Source organism: Monopterus albus, unplaced genomic scaffold (assembly GCF_001952655.1).
Source record: "Monopterus albus unplaced genomic scaffold, M_albus_1.0 scaffold67.1, whole genome shotgun sequence".
NCBI classification, from domain to species: domain Eukaryota; kingdom Metazoa; phylum Chordata; class Actinopteri; order Synbranchiformes; family Synbranchidae; genus Monopterus; species Monopterus albus.
The window spans coordinates 1067540-1087650 of NW_018127947.1; the positions used below are offsets into that span (position 1 = coordinate 1067540).

Consider the following 20111-nt stretch of genomic DNA (forward strand, 5'->3'; position numbering starts at 1 on the left):
CTTCGCGGGTCCGAAGGGAATGAGGCAATATTCTGTGGGTTTTCAATACAGACTGTTTGATGAGTACTCCTTGCAGCTTGATTGATTCCTTAGTTGAAGGGACAGGTGTCACATCAGAGCATAAGTAAGAAGCCACCAGTGGCTGGAGTTTGTCCAGGGCCGAGGCCTGGGACACAGAGTCGGCTTGAGCCTGCTGTTGCTGCTGTTCCTGGTCGCCACCACAAAAGTCAAGAGGGCACTCTTCAGAGGCGGCCTTGCACTTAGCGGGGCCACTGCTATGGATGAGGATGTTGCTGGCGTTACCGTTGTTCTCTGCACTGTCCGGTGAGAGACTTGAGGATGGGGCAGCCAACTTGAAGCGGATGTGGTGAGCTTCGGCTGGGGCGTCGGTGAGAGCGGGCGCCATCGCAGCCATGCAGTGCAGAGGGACGGGCACCGCGGCCTGCTCCACACCACCCGCTTACTGCCCCACCTGAGGACAGCCTGGATAGAGCAAAGAGAAAATAGCGACAGAAAGAGAGGTGATACAAGAATTGAAGTTAAAGTCTAATGAACTCAAGCACACCTTAAAATCTTACATCAAAATCTGATCCTAAATGGTTTAAGAGGGTGGTGTGTGTTTTCCTATCAACAATTCACAGGTATCGTATTAGCTAGTACAGTACTGGACCCACAACCACATAGTGTAAACAAACAGATTAAAATATAAAGACATGACCTGAGACATGATTAAATATTGATTTAATACTGACCAGCAGCACTGCAAATTTTAATTTGCATTAGTTCACTCACAATTATACAGACAACAAACTAATGATGATTACTTTGACAGCCTAAAATGTTTAACAAAACTGTATACAAAATGCAGCATTTCAGTGTCAGAGGTAAGGGGACTCAAAAAGCTTGCTTTGACTTCAGTCAACACAAAAACATACTGCTGGAAACCAACACAAAAGGCAGGCTGTACTTATGTACAATAAAACATACAGCTGTAATACTTGCACTACTCGTTCTGTAGGCCTTTAGAGTGATTGGAATATTCCTAACCAACACCTCAAAAGAAAGTAGCATTTCACATTCATTTGACAAAACAAATTACAAGCAAAAAAAATAAGGCTGTTTATTCACATGCCCAACATATGGTCTTAAACAAATCTCAAGTAAAGTTCTACATCTAGTTATAGGTGCATTTGTCTACAGGGGACAGCTTCTAAAATTTTAAAAAATACCAAAAGATAAAGTGGGATGTTAACTATATGCATGAAATAATGGCAGACATTTGAGCTAAATCCCAGGCTACCTACACACACGCATATATGAAGGAGCCTTCACTATCATCTACTTATGGGGCTGCTCTTTAAACAATAAGATCTAGAAGTGATGAGACAAGAACATGAAAAGCCACTGCAAACTGCCCAAACCCCACTGTCCTACATGTGGCCTGGCATGTCAGTGTGCAGCAGAGTTCCACACAGGCACTGTAAGTAAGTGGATTTAGGCCCCAGCATTAGCCCAAACCACATGATGTCATCTTAAATACGTTCCTGTGTTCACTTCACCTGCAACTATTAAACCATACAAATTCCCTAGCGAAATTATTTTAACTTAAATGCGTAAAGGGACAAGACTGGCGGCTTTAAGGTGAAGTGTCGATTCAGCGGTTAGGCTATCATTCACAGCGGTTGCCTGTATATTCATATCAAACTTTTACAAATAATACGGGGGATAAAAGCGAGGTGCATCTCAGCGTATCGTCTGCAGGCTCAGATGAATGGGGGCTCAGTATTTCACCGCATTTTCTAGTCAGCGCGCACTACGCCATGTTGGTATTTCCGAAGCAGATTATGCAATGCAATTCATCTCCCTAAAACCACCCATTCCGCTCCAAACATACCGAGCGTGTTCATGCGTCAAGGGAGGAAATTAAATAACCACCGCTGGTAAACTATATTTCACATGCATAATACCAACAGTACCTCTGTAAACTGGCAGGCAAGGGATGCGATAAAACGTCCACATTCAACGTTAGCCAACCATAACGCAATCACCAAAATGTCCTCCTGATGTTTACAAAAACATTAGTAGTAAATATAAAAGACAGACTAGCTATATAATAATTTCATAATCTCAAAAGCCTCAGGGAAAATCTATACGGGCTGTGTTTGCGCCAGGAAAAAGCAGCAACCGATCGGCACATGAACCAAACTCCAAGCACCGAAAGATAATAATCTGACTAAACCTTGTCACTCTATACACTGCGTGCAAATTAATGCGCTCCGCTCTTGGCTAACGTTAGCCCAGGAAAGCTGCTGATGCAAGAAACACAACCTGCTCGCAAGCTAGCGTGTGGCTATCATAAACCAACTGCAGTGAAACCTAACGTTACCCTTATCAGATTATGTATCATTCTGTAGCTTTCATTTTAATACCGCAACTTGACGATATGGCTTTGGCCAAAGCAGACTTTCGGCTCCACACAAACCTCGTTAGTCAAGTAAACATTTCAGTCACCGACTACGTAACCTACGCTCACATCAGTGATAGTTTCAAGTCAATAACGCCAAGAGTTACATGTATAATACACTGCAAGCCATGGTAACACAGGTAATAACATCCAGTCACTGTAAATGTTAGTTTATCCACGACGACATGACACCTTCACTCGCTGTGCATCATAACTTATTTTAAACAACGCTTTAGGACGGATTGCACAGTGGAGACATGGTATGCATTGCAATTAGACCTAGGAAATAAACAGAGGAAGCCTGTTGTTGTACATTTGTGTCCGTCCGTTGTTTCAGATAAATACACTCGCTGGTGAGTAATGAAAAAGGTTCCGCTAATGCAGATATGTCAAAAGCTAATAAGTTGGGAGTAGACCTTGCCAGTCGAGCTAGCTCGCTAACAAAGAAAAAGGAGGAACCTACCACGTGACGAGGTTGCACTATCCGAGGGAATTTCGGCAACAATCCCCTGCAGTTTTGGTGGAAAATACCCAAGGGAGCTAAAACAAAAAAACTGGCCTTGAATCGATCACTCTGCCATTAATTAATCCAAAAATGAAACCAGATCGCCAAAAGGGGCCCGGTTCACGGAGCCTCTCGGCTTCGTTCCGGATTCAGGCAATGGGCGAATCAACGATCTACACCTTGCTCGCCAGCTAGCTCGCCTCGCCGCTATAGCGAATATAAAACAAGGCCGTGAAACAGTCCTTTCTACTCCAATTTACTTCACATGTAGGCGCTTTCGCAGCAACCCTTAAGCAAAAAATCCAATTCTCAGTAAGCGAAAGGTAATCCAAAGGACAGTTTGTCGCGAGCCCTTTTCTCTCGTTTTAGGGAGAGACGCTTAGAAAATGGCGGCTAGCTCCTCTCCCTCGGATTTGAGTCTGACAAACATTGAAGTGCTGTGTGCGTATGCGTGTGTGTTGCTTGCTGGTAGGCGGGAGACATTTCTCATAGTCACCACTAGAGTAAAGGGCAAGAAAAGAAACGACATAAAAGATCAGAAGAAGATAGCACAGGAGGGCATTGTCTTTTACATCATAGTGCAGTGGAAGTTGTGCACTTGCTACAGGTATAAACAACGCGCTGCTGGTATTTCAACTGGAAATACTGCTACTGCTGTTTACAGAGCTTCTGCAGGATACACCAGGTTAAATGTAAGACTTTACTGCCTATTTAATACCTGCTTCATCATCATACTGTCCAAATACATAGCAATATATAACATATAAGTGAACATTTGGAATAATACAGACGCTACTAGGACCGACAACGCCTAATTATTTATTATATTACACTTGTACTACTTTAAAACAATAATTCCTAATTCTATGATCAATGTTGGATTAACTACTGAGAAAAGCAGACAAATATCCAGGGACTCTAAAGTCCTAGGTTTACTCTATCATTTTAGACCTACATCATTTGCTTACACATCTGTTGGAAATTTGCTTAAGTACAATATGAACTATAACAGCTCCTCCATCTTGTGGGCTTGTGTTGTGGAGGGCCTCTGTCAAAATCTAGTTTTAAGACCTTTAACACAGTTTGTTTATTTTTGTGGATGCCTGTCTTTTTGAATTACTTACATTTTTAGTGTGTCAAGTAATTAGCACAGAAAACTTTGAAGATAAGGTCATATTGGATGTATATAAGTACTGCAACCACAATTATTTTCATTGTCAATGAATCTGACAATTATTTTCTCCAATAATCAACTGATTTACTAAATTGTAAAGGAAATGGTAAAAAAAAAGGCCAGTATTATTCTCTGAAGCCACAGTAAACATATTAACTAACTTTTTTGTCAGTCAAAAATACAAACATGTTAACTCTATCACAGACAACTGAAAAACTAGAAAATATTCATATTTGAGAAGCAGTTAAAATTTTGACATTTAAACTGAAAAAATACAATTAGTATATTGTCACAATGATTGCCAATTAATTCTTCTGTCAACTGACAAACTGATTAATCAACTGGCCCTTTCAGCTCTAGATTAGTGGTCAGTTTTTTGGTATCTGGAGAAGCATGTATAGTGTGGATCAACAACAAACTCGGACACTGGGGCCCCATAGGAGGTTACTCTGCCCATTGAGATAATCAGTTAAATAAATTAAATCTGCACAGGGATAAGCAGCAGAAGATGGATAGCTATATTAAATAGTTAAAATTGTACATTCTTTTTGGAGTTGCATAATTGATTAATTAGTCTGTCAAAAATCAATACTTTTAATAATCAACTGTCATCTTTAAGGAAATATATTGAATGTTTGCTGGTTTTAGCTGCAAAATGTAGTGGTTTATAATATACGACAGGAAATGGCATCCAAATTTTAGATTGATGGACAGTAAAAGAAAAAAAAACAAAGTAAGATACAATATTTAAGATTTGAAAAAATATATATTTAAGACTTTTTAAAACCTTCTAAGACCTTTTTTGAAGAAACTGAACAGTAGTGCTATTTAATTTAGTGAAGAAGAGTTTAGTGCTTAAGTCTGCAGATAGCATGTTGTCAGACACACAGAGTAAATATCCTACATGCTTTAAGCCACTTCGTTTGACTGTAAGAAAGGTCTTAAGTTGCATTTTATATATTAATATTTTACATTTAATCTGGTGAACACTGCAGAAACCCTGTTCTAAACATGTAAATTATGATGATAATAAATGCTGCCTGGGGGTGACTCATTATGCTCCCTATTTCTGTTAGGCATTACCAGAGTGGAGATCAACCCTGGGAGAAAACTGAGCTGAGTCAAAACTGACTGTCTCTAATGTCACTTTTGACAGGAAGTAGACCGCCCACCACTATGGCAGTCTTTGTGAAAGTGCAGCCAGTGGCCACTTGATGGAGCTGTTTGCTGCATGACTGTTAAATGCAACCATGGCCCAAATATAATGCTGCGTGAAAACGACAGCTTTGTTTTGAGCTTTTAAAGAGTTTTGTTTGTTTGTGTCAGAGGTTGGTAATTTTAGCTAGTCAGTTGTGCTGTAGTGGATTATGATGATATACAACAATACAGTATTTCATAATGCAGTACAACACCACAAACTGCAGTCTCAAAAGATATATAAAATAATTTCTTGACAGTCTCAACAAACTGTACATGCTGTATATAGAATAAACAGGGCTTGGTATTGTTTTAAACGCCTGATGATATTTTTCTTCCTGCAAAATGCTTTTCTGTTTTAACAAAAGATATTTCTTAATGTTAAATAAATGGTTGGCCTGTGTCACATTTATGTCTGTGCATAATGATGGGGACATTCTGTATGAAAACAGCGGAGTACCAGGGCCATACTGAATGATGCATCATTTCAGTTTGCATTCTGTTGACTCATTGAATACTGAGAATCATTACAAAATGTAAATTTTTTACTCCTCACTGCACTTTTTATGCTCAGGTTGGCTGCACATCCTTGAGCCCCCTTAAAACTCTTCCATTAGCATTACTTCATTCTTGAACTATTACCTGCATGCATATGTACATGCATGGTAGGGGAAGTCAGAAGTGGTTATGCTCTTCCTTCTAAATAAACTAAAATTCCAGTCCCTACTTTCTCTGAGCAGGTTTAAAGCTTTGCTGCATGGAGTCAATGCATCAAGTATTTACGTACCTGTGTCTGGTAATTTTTTATTTTCTTAAAGTTCTTAACTTTGGTCTCTTATTCAGTATGTTTTATGGGTTTTGAGTTGTATTTACGATCTAATGTTTGTTTTAACAGAGGATGGGGTTGTTATGTTTGTCATGCCTGTATTTGTGCTATCATGAATGTTGTTGCTGCCTTTCTTTTACAGGACACACTTGAAAAAGAGACTTTTGATCCCAGTTAGGTTTTCCTGGTTAAATAGAGACTATTTTCTTAAAGTTATAAATGGCCAACAGCGCATTATCAGAATACCAGCATATGTGCATAATAAAGATGTAATTATCACTATGTGTGTGCATGGATGTGTGCATGAGAGAGAGAGAACTGCCTTATACTAATTAATTATACTAAATTCATATCTACATAAAAGTCACAGGAGGCAAACCACAAATGCCAGGATCAAATACTGATGGCTTTGATAGTTATCCAATCGGCTGTGTTTCTCATCATCCACAGGTACAGGTAACTGGTAAAACCATTGATCCACCCATCTTCTTATCCTGCACCAGAGCATAGTGGCAACAGAATAAACTTTCAGCTCCCAAGCTACATCCTCAAGCTCCTCCAGGGGGATTCAGAGACCTTCACGCAGTTGCTGGGATATTTGTCTCCTCTGTGTTGGAAATACCTCCTTTTGGGTGAGTTCAGATGTCTGCAATCCACTGAGCATCCACAATATCCTTTCTTTGGATCACTATTCAGAGTCACTGAGCACAGGTGAGGACTGCTCATGAGCAATGCTCTCAGGTTCCACAAAAATAAAAATCAAAGATAAACAATAATCATTGTTTAGTAATACCTTTAACTCCATTGTGGAAATCGCTCCAGGCACCCACAAAAGGCAACTAATTTCAGCCACTTGTATCCGCAATGACATCCTTCTACTCAGAGCCACTGAGCACAGGTAAAAACTGCTTGACAGCATTACCCTCAGGCAAAAACATACAAAAAGAAAACCTAAATAACTGCTATTACTATTTAGTAATACCTTTATCTCCGTTGTTAAAATACTCCATTCAATAATCCAGTGTGCCATGATACCAGTTACCACACGTGGAAATAACATGACACCTAAAAATGAAGAGAATGAATAGATAAACATTAGTCATCATCATATTCAAACATGTAGGGACACAGTTGGGTTCAATACATAAAGTTTTTACTGTCTTAGCAGCGATGTGAGGGTTTTGCGTTCAACTGGCAGGCTAACGCTAGCTAACGTTACTTATCTACATGTTCATTGCAAATTTATAATGAAAAAGTTTTAGATGTTGAATGATGTCGACACTGAGCTTAGAAATTTATATGTTAGTTATGAAAGGGACTTCTTTGTATAATATCGTGTCAAAGAATGCCTTGACAGCGATTTTTGTGATATAATCGTACTTTCTCTAAACGCTATTTGAGAAGCTAACGTTAGCCAGACTGATGCACAGTGAGCTAACGCCGAGAGGCTAGCCAATAACATGCAACTTTTAGCTGGCAGGCTAAGCTAAGGATCGCTAGCTTGTTTGCTTCCCGATCCCATACTGACTTCTCAATGACTACCGTTTTTTGCACGTTTGGCAGAAAAGTGCATTAAAAAAATCCAACCTACATATTATGAACAGTCGAGGGTTTAACCAAAGGGATGTTTTTTCCTGGCAAGAGATGCGTTCATTAATTTTGAGAAAATAACAAGACAAAATCTTACTTACCTGCTTGTCCTGTTACTAACCGTTTACGACTTGATAACAACCCTCCCCCGCGTTGCTATTGGTCGACGCGTCTATGTGAGGCTTTCTATTGTCTCCCGCAGCTGTCAGTCTTAGCAAATGCCCATACAGCGGAAATGTGGAACGAAAGTTCATAGCACGAAACTTCATTATCCAAATATATTGTTTTCCTATGAAAATGTTTTATTGACTCTCACAACCATCCCTTTATTAATGACTACTTACTCTTACTGTGCCATAATGTGGCTGTTATTTGCACCGCACGCATGCTAGCTACTCGCACGCCTGATGTGTTTTCACTCAAGAGTAACTGATATAAAATAATTTTACAGCAGTCTTTGGGGCCCACGTAGCCTATAAATGAACCCCGGATATTAACTCCGCAATGCAAATCACAAGCAGATAATACCGATTACTGCAAATGAGTTTCTATCTTATTGTTTGCATCTAATGCTAATCTAATCTAATGCTGGTGGAATGAAATTTGAATCGCCTGGGTCTCCCAGTTTGTCTCCAAAAACGACTCTGGACACAATAGGAAGCATCTCTTTACTAGAGAGGAGTTTAAGCTGGAGCTGGTGAGACAGGTGATAGGTGCAGTGTTGTGAAATATGGAGGATTTTGCATTGCAGTGAGGCAGTTAAATAACGAAAGACTGAACATTTCTCCGCATAGTGGCAGTAATGCTCGAGTCTGACATTTTTATATCACCTCTTCAGTTTAGATCCTGAATGAAAATGCCTGGCACCACAGGTCAATGGCAGCATAGCAGGCCTGAATTAGAACAATGGATTTTTACATGTAGAGCGATAGTAGCCACAAACAGATGATGGAAACCTCAGAGTAAGAGCTCATTCATTCAAAATTTACTATAGGCTGTTTTATTCATAATAAAGGAAGTATTTGAATATCTTAATGAAGTAAAAGTACTAATACCACATTGTACAAATACTCAACTGCAAGTACAACTATGTAAATATAATTAGAAAAATGTACTTGAAAGAAATCGGCGGTGAAAAATGGTCCCTTTTATTACATATATTATTATTACTCATGTATCCATGTGTAAGCAACATTTTGTTTTGCAGTTGTTTGAGGTGGATGCCATTTTAAACAAATTTAATAACAATTACTTTTATTAATCTGATACTGAAAATACTGCATTGATAATAGGGAAAGCAAAATGCCTTTGTCAGGGTCAGGCTTCATGCCAAAATGCATTGGTCTTCTTATTAAAGTTGTTCAAAACACGGCAAGTGTTGCTGGACTGTTTTTTTTTTTGTTTGTTTGTTTGTTTGTTTTTGTTTTGTCTGTGCACATCGACAGTGTTCCAGAATGTTCTGCTGTAATCTTGCCACCTTGCAGGATAAATGAAAGGTGTTTCCACATTTACAAATGCCAGCTTTTAAGGAACTGTCTTCATGAGTACATGTAGGTTTTAATATTTCATGATAATGTCCTCAACATTGACGTTATGAACATTGTTCTTATAAATACATGGTATGTGTCTTCCATGTTTCATTTGATGTTATAGTAGAATGCAGCCATAGAAGAGCGTTTTGTTTGTGATAATTTGTGAATTTAGTTTGACAAAAGAGGTGGGGAAAGGCGCCATGAGGAGACAAACATTCCCATAGCTGTTTGATGTTCTTGAACTGTGATGCAAACATTTTCAGCATATTCTTGTTGTTACTGCTCCATATTTTAAATATTACTGGCACTGTCTTCTCTGCTTTATTTATTATATCACCTTCAGGTCACGAGAACATCCATTTACCATACACAAAACTGATTTCTTGTCTCTTCCTTACTCCTCTCTTTATTTTTGACTCATACTCATCATTCCCACAACCTCTCCATCTTTATTTCAGCTCATCCCTCAGCACAGCTTCACCCATGATCTTTAGTGGCATCCAAAGTGACTGTATTACACTATAGAGTGTGGATTTGTAGGAGGGTGGTGTTGAGAGGTCAGATACAACCTTAGGTCAGATGGATTCCCTTTTTAACAAGCTGTAATCCTGATTGCAGGTTCCTCCTCCTCACCTCTAAATTTCTGTAGACCTTGTGTTAATTTTGCCTCCAGATAGAAAACTCAAAATTAAAGGACTAAAAACCCAGAGGGAACACATAAATGTAGGTGTAGTAAAACAACAGTAGATGGAGCTAAAACACCACAGTCAACACCATCATGACACATCACCATCTGTTATTGCAGCTTCTAGTATTTATGTCCAATATTGTCAACAATGATAAAAGACATTATATTACCACTGTTTTACTAAATTATCTAATATCTGATTGTACAGCAACCTCCACATATGGGCACTCATGGGATGTGTCATAGGCGATGACAAATACATTAACACTTAAATGTTGACTCAAATGTTTATTAGATGACTTAGAAAGTGTTACCATATTTCCTTTATGTAAGCTTGAAACCCAACAATGCTAAACATCTCCTATATATTGCACTTGTGATGCAAGGTGTTAAAAACCCCACCCAAAGACAGTTTTCAGCTTCTGCAGTGCACTATTAATAGTGGGATATTTACACACAAGCTGCTTATCAAATGAGTTTTATTCCTATTAATGATATTTTCAGCACATTGACTGTCCTCACTGTCCTCCTCATGTGGGATCATCAAATTAGTGAGACAATAATACATGCTCCCACCAGCATAACAATGTGTGCATCATATTATGTAGTAGGTTTGGTCCCAGGAGGCAAAGCAATAGTAGAGAATTTAACAGATTGAATGCAGAATAGATAACACAAAAGTCCCACAGCAGGTATATACAAAGCAAGTAACGCTTAACAGGTTCACCAGATGAGTAACATAATTCTTCTAACAAGTACAGAAGATGATATTTGCCCCTAACAAGTTTACAGAAACTCAGTAAGGTAGATTGAGAGACTTTCCCAGGAAAAACAAATAAAGGTAATGTATATCTAAGGTGATTTTAACATAGATGGAAAAGAAAACAGACACTCAGGCAAGTAACCTTGACAATGGAACTGTAACTTCTCAGGTGGGTACAAACTCAGATAGCAGCTTCTTTTCACAGGTGACACCTAACAAGCTCATGTAGGCAACATCACAATTAATTCAGATGTAGGCATGAGCACAGGTAAGTAAGCCTCTCATTTGGTCAGAACGTGAACACAGGTGAGTACAGTCAAAAGTGGCGAACACATGGTGCATGGAGGACTGATTCGTAGGCACTCTGATGGTGAGTGAGGTGAATATAAAGGGTTGAACCAGGCAGACAATGAGCAACAGGTGAATGTCTTCAAAGGTAAACAATGGCCAGAGTAAAGCTAGGGCAGGTGAGGGTAGCATGAGACAGGAATTTACTTCAAAATAAAAGTCAAAACAGGAAGTGGACAGGAATCAAGACAGTTACATCTATTTCCTTATATATAGACATATTATGAAATGTTATGATCTTTGAGAGAAAAAAAAGATTAATGCGATTGCACAGCAGGACTTTGTATGAACCAGTGGAGAAGTTCAAAGTATATCAAGTACCACAAGCAGAAGTATTATGCAAAATTGTCAGTTTCTGCAGAATATATTCCTAAATATTGTATTATAATTACTGATGTGTAAATTTGTATACCATCTATACTCTCATGTATGTTAGTCTTTGATAATATATTATTTTTAAACTAAATCAGCTTCTCTTCAGTTTCGCCTTCTCTTCAGTGTCTACACTGACAACTGCATCTCCAGAGAGTCGATTATGAAGATCCTGAAGTTTGCAGATGACACCACTGTGGTTTGTCTCCTAGCTGGTGGTGCTGAGTCTGCTTGCTGAGAAGAAGTTGAACAGCTGGTATCCTGGGCCAAACTCCTACATATATTCAGGACAGTGAAGCGGATCATTGACTGTAGTCTGCCAGCACTTCAGGACATCTACAATAGCAGAGTTACAAAGCAACTGGTTGGACTGTAGCTGACCCCTCTCATCCTGGACATCACCTCCTCCAGCCTTTTCCATCTGCTAGAAGATTCAGGACCATCAAGGCAGCACAGGTTTTTCATTTTGTTTCCCCATTAACTCTATAATTAAACTCACTGTATTGCACACAGTCTGATAGCATATGATTACATCTATATTCTGTATCATCTCATTCCAGCTCTTCAGTGAAGCTATACCATGGGTAATTAATCAAACCCACGACTCCATCTTTTTAAACACAGTGCCACTCAGTCAAATGGAAACAGGCCTTATGCATCATTGTTCATACATTTCCTCAACCTTTGTCCTGACATATTTGTTATTTTTGGAGACTAAACTAGAAAACAAAGTTCTCCAAATCTAAACAATCTTTGGCTGCACAGCATGGGTTTGTATTGACTGACCCACTGTCAGGTCAGAGAGCTTTAAGAGGTTGGTGAACATGTTGAAGTATTGACCCTACTCTGACTGATTTGTTGAATTGCATTGCTGTAAAAGTGGAGACAGCTTTACGCTCTGACAGGGGCACAGCCTCTTCCCTAAATACACCACACTAATAGAACAGCAGACAAACAGTCATTACAATCAGAGCGAGTGTTTGTGAAGCTAATGAGACTAAAGTTTAATCAGTAACTGAAGATGAATTCTCCCAAAGAAAAGCTGAAGAACTCCATTTGACAGCAGCACCGGTCCAGTTAGCACTAAGAGCCCTATGACAGCATATATTGTGATTGTGTTATGCTGGAAATCGCCACAATGCTGTCATAGTCAGTTCTTGCAACTTGAGTTTCTTTCTGTTGTTTCTTTTGCTGTGCTTTGGCATCACAGATTAAAGGCAAGAAAACTCCACTCCTTTTCCTTGTCATGGCAGAAAATAGTGAATGTTCACTCGGGCAGAAGGCTCTTACTTAAAAGCTGCTGTTCAGCCGTGCTCCCCTGACACACACACACACACACACACACACACAATTTAAAAGGATCACACGATGCACACAGTGTATTTCTTGCTTGCTTTTGTCTCAGGGGGCTGTGGAAACAAATGGCAGTGTGATCCTGCCTTTAAAGCCAGTACCCGACAACAGTAGTTGACTGCATTTGTGTATTTTTTATGGAAACTAAATTATGTTGTCTTGTATATAAAATGCGTTTTATAAATAAACTTAATATTACAGCATGGTTAAATTTTCATTCAGTCAAATGCAACACAATTTATTATCTCTTGACATCTTTTCAAGTATGAAAATAACAATGCTGAAAATAAATAACAATAAATAATATTGTGAATTACATTTGGAGTGACCATATGTGCCAGAAAACAATGAAGTCTTCAGTAATTGTTTCTCTTTGTCTGATCCATAGACTGTATATAAAGATGGATAACATGTCATCACTACCTGCCACTATAGAAAAGTGAAGCCAAAGTATCACAGATACTTATGCAACCAGATTGTGTGCAGTAGAGACCAGCCATGGAGCTGCAATATCAAAGCAGTCAATCATCCAAAATAAATTAACTTTAAAATGACGAGCATGATAATATCTACCTGAAATGATAGAATTTACCTATGGGAAAAATGTATTTGATTTGTATTTTTATTTTACTTTGGTTCCTGTCCCATTCACTAACAACAAGGGGGCAGGGTTTATGACCTATACTGTAAACAGCCACTTGTGGAGACCGACTGGGAGCTGTTACATCATCCATCTTTATATCCAGTCTATCCTCTGACCTATTTTTTTAAGCAGTGATTGAATGACAACATGTCGTCCACATCCCTTGCTCCTTTCTCTTGCAGACATTAAACATTTCATAATTGATGTAGCATTACATTTTCTCATTGGGTAGCTTTCTTTACTTGGCAAGGTGCATGATATCTGGGGTTTTCTGTCATCTGAGCACATCTCCACACCTCCAGTCACTCTGGAAGCAGCCACACACTCTGCTTAATTACAACAGATGACTAACATTAGAGTAATACACATTATCACAGTAGCATATGAAATTCATCTGTCTTGACATTTTACCACAACCAGACCATGAAAGGGGTTAAAAAACAAACAAACAAATGAACATGGTTTTAGGGCGACAGAAAGACAATGTTCATTTACAGCTTAAATAAACAGCAGTTTTTAAGAATGCACAGGTGCTAGGAATACTGGCAGAGCAGTAATTTGGACTGTGAGATGCTGATCATATGGAGAATGGGCCCATATGATTTATAGTGTGTGGTTTGTATTTTTTGGTTTATATTTGTGATGATGCCACTGGATTTGAATCCCCGTGCTCTGGTATGTATATATTTACAATAAGTTAGTAAACAAAGTTACTGAGTAGTGCCCTCGCATGTTGACCACCACAGAAAGTCACTTCATAGCTAACGCTCCTCTGTGCCTGGTGTCTTGGTAGACAGGGAGCAATAGTAAAACTTAATACTCAGCTGAAGAGTCTTGTTCCCAACATTACACATACATGAGTGTGAAAGTACATCCTGTAGAAGTCTGACAAAATAATGTCAACTCCTGGTCATCTTACTGCAGCTTCCAGTCACACACACAGTCAAATAGTAATTTTGACCACTATATACTGTGTACTACCATAAAAAACTAGCAAGTAAAACTTGATTTAAAACTGTACTACCATGTGTTTTTATTTGAACAGTGGATCAAATGAATATGTTTAATGTAACTGGTGTCACTTATATCACCTGAATCTACAGTTCCCCTCATCTCTATGGAGCGTTTTACCATCTTTCAGCTCTTTGTTTTGGTTTTTCAGCCTACAACTTTTGGTTTAGCCTCACTGCTCTCATTAGAGTTGTTTTGGTTGTTCTTTTCAGTGAATAAACTCCAAAACTCTGCAGACAGATAAAGTTAGTGACCATCCATCAAACATATAATGAAGAATTCAATGTGTTTACAGCTTGTTGTGCTGCCCCCAGGTGGCTAAAATATGGTGGCTCCAACCTTCCGTTTGGGAGACAGCTGCTCTACTCCTGAGCCACAGCCGCCCCTGTGGCTGTCAGATTACATAACCATTTGGGGGGAAATAATTACTAAAGTTAGGCAATATGTGAGAAACATACATTACTAGAGATCGGACAAGATTACTTTTTCTCGATACGATTCGATGCATGATATGGTGTGTACGATTTTATCCAATCATGATACATTTAAAAATCCAACGTGTGACTAGCTGTGGAATACTTGTACTTTATTCTTCTTTTTTTCCACTTTTCTAGCACTGGCTTGATTATGTAATGAACAACCAGATATATTGACTTACGTTCTGTTAAGCTAGCTTATTTACAAAAAATATAATAAGTCGCTCGTGTATGGAAACCACACAGTATATATCCCTAGACAAAATGATACATATTATGTGATGTTTTATATTACAATATATTTAATTTCAACATATTGCCGCATTCCTATAAATAACTACAGTATGTCCACAAAAATAATGGTTCAATGAGAAATTTTCTAAAAGCAATAGTTATGCATATAGGGAAATTTATTCACTATCCTGAGTCTCTCCAAGTCCAAAAATACGCACACAAAATGCTACAGAACATAAATGCAACTATGACAATGTGTGGTTTGAGGGAGGGTTATGTAGTGTAACTATTATGTAAGCATAGTTTTGGATACTGGGCAAAGCCAGGCTAGCTGTTCCCTCAGCTTCCAGTCTTTATGCTAAGCTAAGCTAAATGCCTCCTGGAGCTCGCTCCATGCTTAATGCACTGACATGAGAGTGGTATCAATCTCCTCACATAATCCTTGGAAAGAAAACAAATCAATAACCCATCATGTTGAAGGGTTATTGATTTGGCATATGATTTGACATGGTAGGCATTATTTCAAAACAAATCCCTTTAAGTAGAAGGTATGGAATGTGTTTATTCTTGTGGAAAGTTGATGAAATACGATAGAAGAAAACTGCACAACATCAACACTATGATCAGACTATTATTTATGGCAGCAAAATAAAAATAAAGTCTGAGTATTTCATTTTAATAACTTAGTCACCGCCCCTGTAGCATCTGAGTGCAGTGTCCACCGGGGTGGGCTCCTGGTTGGTGCAGTCCAGCAGCACAAGACCTCAGTCCTCACTGATGTAACATAAGAAAAAGTGTCCAAGCAGGAATAAAACAGAGGATCTCTATAGCGGGCAAGCAAGAAAAGATTACGGAGTGTTGTGCATTTACAGCCAAACTCAGTTTGGTCATGTGCAGCTTTTGATCCATTAACCTCTCATCTCTCTCATTCTGCAGTGTCCTTCTTCCCATCCCCATGGATTTTCTCTTGAAAGTCTGCAAAACATTCTCCTGAGGTTTAAGAAACTGATGTAGACTCTCTTGCTCTCTAGCCTTGCCCCAGCTATGAAAGCGTTTTAGTGTACTCCAGTGCTGTGGCAGAAAGCGGTGACAACGACAACTGGAGGCTCCTCCCAAAGCATGTACCTAGGGCCAAGCAGGTTTCCTCTTTCATAGTGACGTAGACTGTTTGATGCTGTGGAAGCTGACACGCGAAGGTGAAGTGGGGATGGACATAGCCTGGGTCATCCTGGCTCGAATGGAGTGCTGCTCCTGCCACCGGTGGAATCGCTTCCTCACAGCCGAACGCACCTGCCAACAACATACCCACCAATAGAGCAGTCAGCTGACAGGCTGCTAATGAGTTAACTCACAAGAACACTGCTCATGTAGTTCTGGGTACAATGTTTTGACTGATAATAATATATGTTATACATGTTAACATGCAGCGTATGTGGATGCTAAAATCCAACCGAAAAAAAATAGATAAAATGTTGAGTAGCAAAAATAAAAATTTTGATTTTATTATAAGATACTCAGTCAAAATTGTGTACAAGTAAAAATTGTGGCTTTTCAAAATTAAGCCATCTTTAGGACTTATCATGCCCCATTATAACTGAATATTTTATGTTTGACTTAGTAAGTCTCATGAATTACCATAAGGATTTTTATTTGTATTATTTGTTTCGCTTGAATTAATTAATTAAAATATCAATTAATTTAACATTAAATTTTTCTTATAAATCAGACTCTGCAATGTACTATTGAATCTACAATTCCTGTTTCCTAATGGTAACACCAAGCCATGCATCATTTTAATGATGATTAAAATGATCCTCCTCTCTCATCACAACCCAAAAAAATTAATCATCCCAGGTGTCCCACTTTTGTACATCCTCAGTGTCCATAGGATAGTTTAAAAGGAAGAGCTTTAATCTAAAATGCTGCTCCACATAAAATACCAAAACCTTATTTTAACACACTTCACATTTTACAGATCAGTTCATCACCATATTAATCATTTTGACTGGTGTCCTGTGACCCACAGGAAGATGATATAATACCGAGCACGGCTTAGAGCTAAATGTTTTCCTTTTCCTTTGAATGTGGCCGTGGGTATCCCATGTTCATCTGTCTCATCTGTTCCCCCTGTTTTCTCTGCTACTCTCAGCCTGGAACAAAGCATTAAATCAATATCCTCTGTGAGATACACAAGCCCCTCGTTAGAGCAATAGCACCGTTCATGATGAAATAGTCATTTATCATCCAGCTGGCCAACGCAGCGTGGGACGGTGCACAAAGGACAGCGGTCAGCTTGTGCCACATCTACGTGGTACTCAAGAAGTAACTTCATGCCATAAGGTCATGATTATACTATGATAAAATGAGTGTTGAGTGAAATGTTTCATTATAATTCAGATGACAAACCAGCAGGTTGTCTTAGAAGATCTAACATGATCCTCATCTTCAGACTGGAAAGGAGTAAAATCATTTGCACCCAGTTTCTGGCTCAGGTGGCACTATTAGGGTCCGTTTAGTGACATCAGGTCATTTTTCACAGGTTGGAATCCAAGCCAAAACTGTATTGATTGAACCTTTGGAGAGCATGATGGGATGGTTCATTTAAAAAAAAAGAAGTACCAAGATACTGTTTCTGAGAACCTGTGAAAATCTATTTTCTCAATCAGCTTCCACATGCGAGATGAGGTACGGGAACATAAAAGTTCAAACTGCTTTGTTTCACTCATGTCTGAGAGTTTCTCAGTTACTCATTATTTGTCTACTATTAATCATTCATTATTGCTTGTATTTAGTAATGAATGTTTAATGTTAGGCAGAAATCTAAATAGGGAGCCACAAAGAAAAATGATAGTATTATTACAGTTATAGAATTTAGAGTATTTACTTTTGTGGTTCCACTTCCACAAACATGCTACAGTGGCAAATTTTCATGTTTTGGAAGCTTCCTCAAATTTAATTATGAATATTAATTAATAATAATTTACTTAGGTACCAGCTTTGCTTAGAGTTTTTAATGACCTCCTTTTAGCCACTGATGTAGGGAATGTACCTCTCTTGGTGTTATTGGACCTAACAGCTGCATTTGATACCATTTACCACAGTATTCAGTTCTTCGAATTAATCATTATGCTGGTATCCAGGGCACTGTATCTGAATCATATTTAGATGGGAGGAGCTTCTGGGTATGTACTGTATAAAGGACTGTACATCATTCAGTGCTAACTCTCACCTGTGGTCACCTGTTCATATTAATGATGAAAAAACTCTCCAGGTGCATGAATGAATGCATGCATGAATTAATGTTTCTGTGCTAGTCTTGTGCTATTCTGGGAGTTTCACCCCTGATTCTCCATGGAATCAAATAAGGGCTGACAGTGCCATAAAGAGTAGAAAGTGATGTCATTTATGTCGGCACATGACAAGTCTTAATTGTGCCTAAAATACAAAACGCTTCGAGCGTTACCACTTAGTTCCCTGCAAGAACCCAGAGAAACAGAGGAAACATAAAACACTGACCCAATAAGTGGATGTGAATCTGCTTACCTCACTGTTTAGGAAACAGTAAAACACTGACACAAAGAAGCCCTGAAAGGAAAAAAGGACCAAAATGTCACCAAAAACAAAGATGTTTGAAATATCAACACCTTGATCCTGCTTTAATCTCACACATTGCATTCCTTCAATCATCTTCAGAAAGCAACATAAATAATTTTGCTGTTTGTTCATTACAGTGTTTATATAAAAATATTCACCCACACAGAGGTAACATCTCTGAAAGCCTTTAGGGTGTGCAAACTTTTGTTTTGTTAGTTTGAGATAAATCATACCTGGAAGGATTCCAAAAATGAGTTAAAATATATGAAGACAATCTGAGAAATCTCATCTTCCCCTGGGTTGACAAAAAACAACATATAGGTGATTCCCAGGAGAGGAAGAAGAACCAGTGTGGCTTTCACAGCTTTCCTGCAGATGAGGAGACCACCGGTCAGACAGAAAGACACCACTGTCCCCCTTGTATCCCTTCACCACTCTCCACTGATCAAGTAGAAACATGAATTATTTATTGTGTACATACAAGAGAATCTGAAAAGTTGTCTCTCGAGTTTTGTTCTTGCAGTCACAGCAGAATACATGAAACGTACCTGTACTGGATTGTCTCCGACGTGGTGGAGGCTCGCAGCTTGGTCATCAGGATTCGCACAATGTTGAAAAGGAAAATGAAGTTGATCTGTGGGAATATTAAACAAGAATTGTTGCAGGATTTGTGATCTGAATTCCAGGCCTTTCCAAAAATGATGTCAGGAGCGTGTAGCCAAAAACAACCACATATGGAAAACGTGTCTGTACTCTGACAAAACAGCAAGGTGGCTCTTCAGATGCCAAAACTGTGAATAAATGTGTTAAAAGTGATGCAGTGAAAAAGTGAATAAAAACTTTTAACACAAATAATAAATGTACCTTTTTGCATCATTTGAGTCTCTGTTGTTTTGTCAATGTAAGGACACTTTTTCATATGTCAAAAATCAAACAAAGCAATGAGACATGCTTTATAAAGACATTCAGTGTGCATTAATTCAAGTTTCTGGCATTGATGCACCATATTAAAAGAACTGTATACAAGATCCAGAGTAGTGCCGAGTCCCTGGAATGAAGACTGCTCACTTAGCAAATTGCTAAATAATTTTTTCTGGCCTCCGGGTTTGCTTCTGCATCGTGTGGCCCACTGAACAAGCACATTAGTGTTTCCACTTGGCCCACGGGCTTTTCACTGGATGCTGCCATTCAAATAAAAACAGTTTCCTGAAAAATATTTTACAAGTGGACATTGTAAAAAAAAAAAAAAAAAAAAATTGGATTACAAATTTATAATAACTGGACTTGTTTGCAGCTGGAGGTGCAGCATAATCTTTGATTTGATTTGATTTGATTTGATTT

The 20111-nt window shown here is 38.6% G+C and overlaps 2 protein-coding genes and 2 long non-coding RNA genes across 8 annotated transcripts in view; 1 reads left to right on the forward strand and 3 right to left on the reverse strand.

The window, feature by feature from the left end:
• The window catches only part of LOC109962710 (KAT8 regulatory NSL complex subunit 1), a 21855-nt gene extending 21449 nt beyond the window's left edge, over window positions 1-406 (reverse strand). Inside the window, exon 1 of the mRNA XM_020604645.1 lies at window positions 54-406. Coding sequence (XP_020460301.1) covers window positions 54-406 — 353 coding nt within the window. The remainder of the gene's footprint in view (window positions 1-53) is intronic.
• Window positions 407-469: 63 nt separating this feature from the next.
• On the reverse strand, window positions 470-7905 carry LOC109962776 (uncharacterized). Its single transcript, XR_002275316.1, has 3 exons — window positions 7858-7905; window positions 7149-7231; window positions 470-483 (listed from the first exon to the last, which is right to left on the reverse strand). It is a non-coding gene; the product is annotated as an uncharacterized LOC109962776 (long non-coding RNA).
• LOC109962774 (uncharacterized) lies at window positions 2933-13015 on the forward strand. 3 transcript variants are annotated; one of them, XR_002275315.1, is made up of 4 exons: window positions 2933-3661; window positions 6617-6798; window positions 11672-11915; window positions 12020-13015. It is a non-coding gene; the product is annotated as an uncharacterized LOC109962774 (long non-coding RNA). The 3 variants fall into 3 exon arrangements; XR_002275314.1 differs by having other exon boundaries at window positions 11569-13015; XR_002275313.1 differs by having other exon boundaries at window positions 11672-13015.
• A 34-nt stretch (window positions 13016-13049) lies between these two features.
• Window positions 13050-20111, reverse strand: part of LOC109962773 (corticotropin-releasing factor receptor 1-like) — a 60118-nt gene continuing 53056 nt past the window's right edge. For 2 of the 3 annotated variants that reach the window (XM_020604774.1, XM_020604773.1), the window contains 4 exons: window positions 19319-19404; window positions 19004-19139; window positions 18720-18761; window positions 13050-16466 (listed from right to left, as the gene is read on the reverse strand). In XM_020604774.1, coding sequence (XP_020460430.1) covers window positions 16326-16466; window positions 18720-18761; window positions 19004-19139; window positions 19319-19404 — 405 coding nt within the window. In that variant the 3' untranslated portion in view covers window positions 13050-16325. Of the gene's footprint in view, window positions 16467-18719; window positions 18762-19003; window positions 19212-19318; window positions 19405-20111 lie in introns of those variants that run through there. The other variant, XM_020604775.1, reaches the window with a different exon arrangement.